At 42.2% G+C, this 10957-nt stretch overlaps 1 protein-coding gene across 1 annotated transcript; it reads left to right on the top strand.

Annotated features, from left to right (window-relative positions):
* Positions 1-1210: 1210 nt before the first annotated feature.
* On the top strand, positions 1211-7207 carry LOC122401082. The gene is made up of 9 exons (XM_043403020.1): positions 1211-2135; positions 3448-3633; positions 4494-4832; positions 5739-5815; positions 5965-6065; positions 6139-6238; positions 6446-6658; positions 6799-6912; positions 7052-7207. The coding sequence occupies exons 1-9, from the start codon at positions 1211-1213 to the stop codon at positions 7205-7207; spliced, it is 2211 nt and encodes a 736-aa protein (XP_043258955.1).
* Positions 7208-10957: the final 3750 nt, after the last annotated feature.

Raw genomic sequence — 10957 nt, 5'->3', positions numbered from 1 at the left:
GATACAGCGAACGAAACTTTGTTAACGTTTCGACGTGCGTGTATATACCACTGCCTAAATTTTTCAACGTTTTAAACTTTCGAGTAGAAACACGAAAAAATCAACGTAGTTTTTGAAACATTTCTTATAAACATATTTCAACAATAAGATCCCAAATATTCTTCATAGAATTTTGGTTGAGCGCGTATCATTAACATTATTCGCTTCAAACTATGCCCTCGTTGGAATGTCCCCTCAATTGTGTTGCGTTCTTCAAGGAACGGTAATAAATTGGTTTCTAAAATTGTCGTGTATTCTGTACCGTCCATTTTCCTGAATAGAAAAGCCTGATTTAGCCGCGTTGTACGGTAGTCTGACTAACTTTCTTGGATTCCTACTCAAGAGTTCAAAACATTGAAAGATTCAGGCGCTGCTATACTTGTTATCGTTGTTAGCAATTGTCTCGGAGCCGTATCGTTATTCGATTCGCGAATCATCATCGTTCGTCCATGCATCGCGATCAACCTTACCGTAGAATCGTGCTCGAAGGAAACGAAATGGGCGTAAAGCGACGCGAACGGAAAGAGAATCCCGATTTTTCAAGATCTGCATGGGAAGAGAAAAGAGAAAATAGAAGAAAGCAGCAGAGAGTGAAGAAAAGAACAGGTGGGGAGCCAATGTAAGGGAAGACGCGACGGCGTCGTAGCGATGGGAAAGCTGCTGATGTCGGTGAAAGCCGCGAGAGCAGCACCTCTTTAGATGCCGGTCGAGCCTCGTCAGTCGGTGAAACACGACAATTCGTGTTAGTCCACGTGGAAGACCGTTTCGAAGACGATCACGACCGAAAACAGCTAGATGCGGACGCACGCGACGCGAGACCGACGAGTGTGCCGTACAGGATCCGCTGTTTTTAACCGTATCGTTTCCAGAGAGGGCTGATATCGAAGAATTATCGCGCGACAGTGTTGATCGGAACGTCATCCTCGACACTGGAACCGGTGATCGATCGATCGATAATAAGATGTCGAATGAACGAATCGTCGTATATTTCCCGCGTATTGTCATGAATTTGTTACCGTTTTCGACGACAAGGAAAGAGTTTGATCCCCGATGAGGTCGGGAGTCTTCAAATCTACGAGAAGCAACGAGCGCGTATAGCTATGATATGAAGCGTAACGGCTAATTCGTTTCAGTCTAGTTTGCCCGACCAATAAATTACAGAGATCAGATCATGAATGTCATCGCCGTGGTATACGTGTTTTTAATCACGACCGTAGACGCGCTAAATTACGACTACGATTCAGTGAATGAGAATCGTCCGTTCTCATCTTCGTCCTCGTCGATGTCGTTGTTCCACGGTTGGTTCGCCGCGTTACCGGATCCCTCTGGTAGCAAAAGAACCGAGAAACTGGCATTGTTGCCCGGTGACATTCAATTTGGCCAGCTCGAGGGGCAAGTTTCCACGGAGTCGCGGGTCCAAAATGAACCGGCGAACGCGAGGAAGCCCAGAGAAGCGAAAAGATTGGACAATGGTCGGTCGATGGGCAAGGCGTTCGAGAGGAGGACACAATTTGGTATCTCCGTGCGGGAGATCGACGCGGAAGCGCGTTTGATTCCGAAAAGGAAAGAATCCTGGAATGAAAATCGCTGGGGCGACGAGAAGCCTCGAAACGCTGTCTCTCGAATAGCGTTCGTCGAGAATAGAAATCAGACGCGAGACGCGTTAAGGTACCTAAACAGAAAAAGCTCCACGGAAGATGTGACGATTATAGAGAACAGAAGCCGGAAGAGGCAAATCGGCGGAGAATTCGTGGGCGAACAAGGTAACGGAGACCAGGATTTGATATCAGACCTGACGATCGTTCCGCAAACGCGACCAGTCAGCGAACGAAACCGCGACGACAGATATCCGGACGACGTTCGCGAAGAGAACGACGTGCAAAACTTTTTGGATCAGCTGAAGAAACAAATGGCGAAGGGTGAACTCGACAAAGTAGTAATGACTAATTACAGGCAAGGAAGGAGACGGAAATTCAACAGCCAGGAACAGGGCACGCTGCTCGTCGAGGCTCTCAGAAAGAAACGAAATTATACCGGGGATCATCGGGGCCACAACAACAATCTTCATAACAGCATAATGGATATGTTGGGTAGAAGTACGTTTTAGATAAAGGGCCGGATATAGCGAAGCAAAATCAACGTTCTGCGGAAATATAGTGAATGTAAAGAGAGCAATAGATAACGACGGACGGTGGACGGTGGACGGTGAACGACACGACAGTACACGAAATGAATTTGTTGCTCTAATTGTAAGACATCCGTTAGTAATTTGGGGACGCTCGGTGTCCCGTACGTTTGACTTTCCTGCTCGATCTCGTCGTTATGTGTTGAGTTGGCGATTTCACTTACGAAACCAGGGTTCGAAACGAAAGCACTCGAGCATTTATCTTAGCAAACAGACCGAAAGAGAGCAAACGCGGTGCTGCGTGACGATACGACGCGACTAAATATGACAGGACACAACACCACGCGATGCGATAGAACGCGTTCCAGCTCGACACGACACGGTGTAATGCGTAAAATACGCGAAAGGCACAGAACTAAGGATCATTAATAATTTTAATGTGTAGAACTATTAAAAGGTCACTATTGCGACATATGTATGTCATTTGTAAACGTATGTGTACACGTACACAGGGTGTTCCGCCACCCCTGGGTAAAATTGTAATGGAAGATTCTAGAGGCCAAAATAGTACGAAAATTAAGAATACCAATTTGTTGATGGAGGCTTTGTTAAAAAGTTATTAACGTTTAAAGGTCCGCCCGTACTGAATTTTTTTCTCGAAAATGCGTAAGATTTCGGGAGTATGTCTATTTACCAAAAATGATTGTAATTGACCTGCACAACCGAAAATAATTTTTTTAGAATGATTTGAAAATTTTTTTTTCACCGAAAAATTACACACCTACTCGAATTTTTTTTTAGAAAATGGGTAGGATTTCGAGGATATGCGTATTCACCAAAAATGATTGTAATTGACCCTCGTAACCAAAAATAATTTTTTCAAAGTGATTTAAAATTTTGTAATTTAATTTTTTAATAACTTTTTAATGAAGCCTCAGTCAAGAAATTGATATTCTTGATTTCCGTTTTATTTTGGCCTCTAGGAAGTTTTTTCGCTAAAAGTTGATGAAACTTTTCACAGCTAATAAAAATAAATCATATATGTATAAATTAACAGACAATACCATTGTACTTCAATGGTTTTCGTATTTTCACATTGTACAAAATTTAGTATTGAGTATCAAACTTTGTAATTTCGCTATCTTTTATTCAACGAAAAGAGCTAAATTTAAAATAATAACGGTTATTGTAGCCTCTCGAGTGCAAAGGGTTAGCTTTCCCTTACTGGTTCTTTTAGAGAAATCGGTAATGGTATGCCTACATCGATGATCACTATGTTTCAGTGATACCGCAGACATGCTCGTACAAAGGGGCGACGTTTGATTGTGGGCTTAGTATCAGTTGTGTTCTCGGTGGGGGTCGACCAGTCGACCTTTGTTCCGGAGGACTAATTTGGAGCTGTTGCGTCGACGACGACGACATCCCCGAAAAAATACCGCGACCTACCGTCGGATTACTGCAGAACGCCAGTGAGTTTTCGTCAGATTTCTTTCTCATTTTCTTTTTCGATCGAGTCGTTTTTTACTCAGTGTTCGAAACAATATATGCAGATACGTAGCTTTTTCTTTTCTTTTCGTATCGTTCCACGATCGTGTACAACAGTGTTTTCCAAAGAAAGCGCTTAGTGTATAGCAACGTTGATAAGCATCTTATGCTATTAATGAATTAATCATGAGAGGCTAAGTACCGTACAGGAATATCATTTCATATATGCCTCTCGTTTCTAAACTTTAGTTCACCAGAATTATACATGTATCTTTCTTGGGTTTTCACATTCTTTCTACATTGAACTACATTGTTCCCAAAATGATCTAGCCCGGGGCTTTTTTAAAAATAATCTTTGGAAATCACTGGTGCACAATATAAAATAAATAACCTCAGACAAATTTAAATTTTATATTGAGTAAAGGAAAAAATACGTAACACGATCTGCAGGGTGTGCCACTTCAATCCACCCCAATTAAATTAATTAAAATGTAACAAACGACAACGCAGTGTTAAATATACGATCTCTAAATTTCCATGTTCCATGTTGTTAAAATCTAGTTCACTCTGAATTCGGTTGGCCAGTATCGCGTGAACGCATAAAAGCGACGGTTCTGGGTTAGAGTGCGCCGCGGTCAAAGGGTTAAAATGGCACACACTGTATAAAATGGAAAGTACTGATTGAGTTTTGTTCTTGGACACGAGAACCAGGCGACTCGAGTTGAATGGACACGATATTGCGACGTAACGGGAACAATTAAACGTACACGTGTTGCGCACGCGGAGATAATTGTAATTGGTAAACGGCGAATAAAGGTAAAATCGAGGTTGTTTGAACGTGTAGCACTTTCGCTAAACTTGGGAAATCAACACCCGTACCTGGTCGATGATGTTCAAATCTACGAGAACGCGGCAAGGCCTAGCAAACCGACGTACGGCGGTCAGAACGAGCACAGACCGAGCTACTTGTACGCGGACGTCGCGAACAAGCCAACGACCCTTTACGAATCGTCGCAGACGTGGAATTACAATCGGCCCTCGTACACTACACGTCCTCCGTTTTACCATCCGATACAGGTCGATTACCCTCAGGACGAATACGAGCCCGATTATCCCGACGCATCGGGAATTCACAAGCCGAACGAGGATGCCTCAAACTCCGTGGATTATTCCAAATATCGTGGTAATCCGCATGAAGTCGCACAGACAGACATTTTGCACCAATAGTAGCACCATTTCAATTTCCATAGCTACCAGCTACTCGCAACCATAGGCTTTTCCAATAAGAATTCTGTCGTTCTTATTGCAAAAGCCTCTATTATTACGACATCTGCATATTCTCTGCGTCTCGACATTGAAACAGACAAGGATGATCAACGACCGACCAATAATCGACGGTAAAAGGAAGAAACGCTCGCGTCTCGCATGAAATCTCCCTCTTTTTCTGTCTTTGGCACTTTGCACGCTACACCGTCACGATAATCGAACGGTGAGGGTCGAAACGAAGACGAGGGAAGAGAAACGGACTCGGAAGGACGAAAAAGAAAACGAAGAAACGAGAAAGATCGACGTTGACGAGGAGAAACATTTATGACACGTCTGACGGAAAATTTTTGCGGAACGTTTGCACCTCTGTGATATCGACGAGCATTATTCGATCACTCTACGTAAAACACACAATTTGTACTCTCTTGACACTGCCACGTGATCGATGTATTCGTGAACTAAATCGTTGCTTGTGTCTTTCTTCCTCTGATTATACGCATGGTTCGCTCGTACACTATAGTGCAGCGATTCTCGAATTTCTTTTGGTCAGAAATCGATGTTTCAATAAAATAAATATTCTTGCTGCTTTTTAATTAGTAGATATAGAAAACTGAAGCGTAACTTTTATATCTACTAATTTGAAAAATCTCACCATGAGAAAAAATGGTGATTCTATATGCTATGTGTTTCGTGGAGCATACTTTGAGAAACACTGCTATAGTGTATCGCAGTTTGCAAAAAAAAAAAAAAAATTGAAAGCAACGGAAGCAAGAAAAGTCTGTTCTATAAACGATCTTTTACCTCTTTTCGCAATGTTTTGCAGGTTGTGGCGAACTGTACACGAGAAGTAACAGAATCGTGGGTGGCCACAGCTCCAGTTTTGGCAGTCATCCATGGCAGGTGAGCAAGCGAAAGTTTAAGTGGGGGGACGTACCATTAGACCTGCGAAGGAAAGAACATATTTAAGAATTTATTGCGAGAAAACTACTAGATGAATCGATTTAATTTTTGTTTTATTGGGAAAGATGATTTAATTTCTCAAATTTCAGGCTGCCATTATCAAATCGGGATTCCTCTCGAAAAAGTTGTCGTGTGGAGGTGCGTTGCTGAACAATAGATGGGTTGTAACCGCGGCGCATTGTGTTGCTACGTTAGTATTCAGGATTAGAAATAGAACGATCGCGTTTGATTTTGAGAAATAGGTTAATGTTTATTTCGTGCAGGACGCCAAACAACAATTTGAAAGTACGTCTCGGTGAATGGGATGTGAGGGACGCGGCCGAACGGTTGTTGCACGAAGAATTTAACATTGAGAGAAAGGAGGTAAGTGGCAACCATTTCGGATACCAGGGAAAGAAAGAAAGAATTCCTTGACGCATTCACTGCCACATCGGCCTTACAAGACGAGTCGACAACAATAATAAAAAATAATTCATTGTTTATTCGTTCAACAATTATTAGGGGTAGCAAATTTAGTACAGAAATATTCCACCAAAATGTTTAAGCGTTTATCAGGCGTATTGTTTAAAGGTCCATCCTCAATATTCGGCGACCGATTTTCGAAACGATGTGGCATTGGTGAAACTGTCGAGAACAGTGGCGTTCAAGCAGCACATCGTTCCCGTTTGTTTACCAGCGAAAAATTTAAAACTTTCGGGTCGTACGGCGACGGTCGCCGGCTGGGGCAGAACCAGGCATGGCCAAAGTTCGGCTCCGACGGTTCTCCAAGAGGTGGACGTCGAAGTGCGTATAGTTATGAGCAACACGTATTCCTTTCGTTTTCTTCTATCTCTTTGCACTTTCATATTCCGATTGCACAAGGCTTTCGATAAGTAGTACACGAGCGAAAGCGATATGGGATCGTTGAACGACGAAATTTTCAGGTGATCCCCAACGAAAGATGCCAAAGGTGGTTCAGAGCAGCCGGAAGACGAGAGACTATTCACGATGTCTTCCTGTGCGCCGGCTACAAGGAAGGAGGGCGAGATTCCTGTCAGGTAAATCGACTGTTTTCGATCAGGGCTTGAAAAGGTTCAGAAAATAATTGTTTCGAACTGTTACGAAGAACCTAAAAGTCGAACTACATATATTGATTTAAGTTAAAATTCTTGCATTTTCAAATTCATTTTGCGACAGGGTGACTCTGGTGGACCCTTAACTATGTCCGTCGAAGGAAGATACGTGCTGATTGGTCTCGTTTCCTGGGGCATAGGGTGTGGACGCGAACATTTGCCCGGCGTGTACACGAATATACAGAAATTCGTGCCCTGGATCGACAAGGTGATGAGTTAAACGCGTAATTAACGACGAAACGAGAAGGACGAATAGAACACGAATGCCAATGCAACGTCGACGAAACGCCGATACAAAACAGTACGCGTAACTACCAAAGTTTGCCACGACTGATTTGTTATACGACTTTGTAAATCGTATGTACGCAATACATAGTATTCCGTTTCGAAAGATACTTGCAAGCTCGATTTTCGGATCTCCGACTACATGTAATATAGTAACGATAAGAAAGGTAATAACGATACATAATAGTTATAGTAATAGTAATAATATTAATTTAGTTGACGTGCGTAATTAAGAGAAATCGTAATATCGAGGAAGAAAACCATCGAGTCCGTCCATTTACGTGTCCACCGACGCGCGTCTTTAGTAAAAACATTGTTTATCATTAATTTGGCCTATCGAATCTAAACACGATAGTTTTAAGGTGTCAACGGTGAATTCGAGAAAGTGCAATGTTTATAATATTATCTTGCTTGCAAATTCATTTAATACCTCCTGTGTTTATAGAGCAATTGGCGTATGCTGTGATTTAAACTTTTATATCGAAAAATCGTCCGAAATAGACCATGTTTTCTTGTTGTAAACCTAATAGATTTCTACTGAACTCAAGATAACTCAGTGAACATTTACAAAATTATCAGCAGTCGATATATTCTGAATCTCGTACAATAAATTATGAAAATAAACCCACAGACGAGGTATACGAGTAGACCTTACATCCAATGTATTTTTTCGGTTCATTTTTTTGGCCCAATACAAAACGGAGTAAGACAGAAAATGAAAATTAAAGTAAACTTCAGTCGGTAAGAAAGAGATCGATAGATCATAATGTCGCACCTGACCTACTCGAGGTATGCACGAAAGTAATTTCTTGCCTTGTAATAGCAAATTAGTGATGAAATATTGTACAATAGATAGAAATGTAAAGGTAACGCAAAGAAGGATTTTATTAGAAATGCTTGGAAGGGGAAGCACTTGACGCTATAGATCGACGAAGATAATAGGTATTCTAATCACGTAATGGATGCGTCATTTAGATTCACGTCACAAAAAATCGTTTTCCTTCTCGTATTTAACCCTTTGACTGCGAATTGACTGTGTGCGGTAAACGCCTAGAAGGGTTCAATGTTTATACAGTCTGTAAAAGAGAAACGTAGACGCGATATCTCTAAAATTTCGTACCCAATGAAGGGGATATAGGCTCGTTCGTACATTGCGAAATATGGATTAGGGGTAGTTTATCCCTTGATGAGAGTGATCGATATCTAGTTATAATGCAAACTAAATATGTACCTAATGAACTTTCTACTGACGATACAGAAACATTATAGTGTCGGTAGTTCTGAAAAAATCCGTGTCTCGTGATAAAATACGAATGGGTAATATCGTTGATGGTAGTCGATGATGACAACCAGAAAGACAAGTTGGTTGCATTGCGGCTAGATAAACGGTTAAATGGTTGGATAACAGGACGGGGCAGTGGACATCCAGTAAATGCGGGGTGTGGGTGTGGAGGGGCACAGCCCCACTCTTGATCTCGATAAAGGCTTGGCAGCGGCTAGGTGAAGAGGAAGGGAGAAACTGCAGCGAGGAGGGGGGGACTAGGTGAAACGTTGAAACGGAGGCGGAGGGTAAGTTGCTAATTAGAGCCAGATTAAACGCTTGTCTGGGGAACCATTTTCCTTGCCGTTCCTCGCCGTCCGCGGAAGAGGATGAGTGCGAAGAGCTCCAGCCGTGCTCCAGAAGGGAAGGGGTGGAAAAAAGGCGAGTAGGCAAGGGTGGCTAAAGTTGCAACAGAGTGGGGATAACTCGACTCCGGTTGGAGGCAGGACCGGGCTTAATGAAAAGTGTTTGCCCCGTAAAAGTTAAGATTAATTGGCGCTCGGGGGGTGGTTACCGCGGTAATCAGCCGGTGCCAGTGGTTTTCAAACCCGGCGTACTCGCTGCACGCTGTTTCTCCCTTTTGAGGTCGCCTCTCGTGCCCTCCTCTTTTTTATCGTGTCTCGATGCTCTTTCTTCGATTATCAACGAACTATCGTTAACTATGCTTCGTCCTAAACATCGAATCGAACATATCGAGCAACGTTGTAAATCCTTGCTTCGTTCCGCGTCGCTTTCGTCGAAGGTACAAGTTTGGATCGACATGGTCGATTCAAAAAGCAAACCGGCTACTATTTTTCGATCACCGAATGAAAGAAGATAAAGATCACGTGCGCTTATCAAACTTAATACGCGAGCATTATGTGCGCCACAAGCGTGTCCACGTCCTAAATCGGGAAACGACTTCGTCAGAATTTTGTGCTCTTCGATTTCGGTTGAGTGTTACTGAAACGAGAGGTTAATTTGGCGACACCTAGTTTCATTAACAACGCCATTAAAAGTAATGGCCGATGAGGGCCGAACTCGGCAGTGCGGCCACATAGGGCAGGGAGATTCTAATTACGGCATAGAACTCGAACCGAAGGGTAAGAGAGTCCGAAAGTCGAATGGTCGAGGTTAGGGGTAAGACAAAATGGAAGGGAAGAAAAGGAGAGCAACGAGTAAGCATCGAAGAAGCAAAAGAGGGTTCTAGAGGATACAATGGGAGACAAGAATATCATAGCGCTTTGCGTCTACCAGAAAATCGGTGGAAATACAAACACAGGGAGACATTGTGCTCAAAATAGTTATGGAGAACCTTTGCTCCGGATAACTGTTACGCAGAATCGAAATTTTCAAGTGTATCGTTTTCGGTTCCAGGCCTTCAGAAACGTTAGAATTGTTTTTATCCGCTCGCCGAACAGATTCTTACAATTTAGAATACTTTTCTGGTGAATACCCGTTTATTATATCACTGATACGCCGCATTATCGGACGATTATCATCTCTCGTCTTTCACACGTTCTTCAATACTTTGGACTATCCAATTATTTCGAGTCAATTTCGAATGGAGAGGGCAACGATAAAATGTTATTAACGATATTTACATATACACGAGGCGGTGCCAAATCGATCCGTGACACCAATTACGACTTATCTATGGGCAGCGATACCTAATCAAGATCTTGATCAAACAATCTTATCCCCGAGATAAGAACGGATAAATTAACCATCAAATCGTTAATTACTTTTGAGAACGGATAACAAGACTTTCGACACAGTTTGTCCTGTGCCGTTGGAATTGTGAAAGCACAGAACGGCTTGCCAATTGCAATCAACGATCATACAACATTTAGCGAATACAAACTTTGTATCAGAGACGGGGGCAAAGAAATATTTTATGCTAGTACTACAATATGTTGGACAAAATTTATCATAGGCATATTAAATCAGAATAATATTTTTTCATTTACTAGTATAAAATTTTACGCCAGTAGGTCTGTACATAAGTAGGCAAACAATAAAAAACGATCGTTTTACTTCTCCTTGTTTGACTTTTACAGCTGACTAGTTAACCGAAAATAATCACTGGTAAATCAACGAGACTCGCAGACACAATTTTATGGGAAATCAGTATTATACTTCCAAGCGAATATGTACATCCGGAATACCTTGGTGGGTTTGAAGCGTTTGAAAGCGAAACCGACACAAGGGCGGAGAGAAAATAAGCTTGGCTTATCGTGACGCGGCATAATCACCGATTGAAAATCTCTTGTGTTTACTTGGCTGTCAAGGATGAAAGGTGCTACCTGCGAGTACACACGTGTACGTATCTACCTATATACATATGTATGCATAGCATTGTTGCAGCGTATGGTAGGCGTCTCT

This window comes from Colletes gigas, unplaced genomic scaffold (genome assembly GCF_013123115.1).
Source record: "Colletes gigas isolate AHSC1104 unplaced genomic scaffold, ASM1312311v1 Colletes_gigas_Sc00021, whole genome shotgun sequence".
In the NCBI taxonomy this organism is placed as follows: Eukaryota; Metazoa; Arthropoda; class Insecta; order Hymenoptera; family Colletidae; genus Colletes; species Colletes gigas.
Note: the sequence above shows the minus strand (reverse complement) of the source record. Positions and strands in the feature narration are given on the sequence as shown.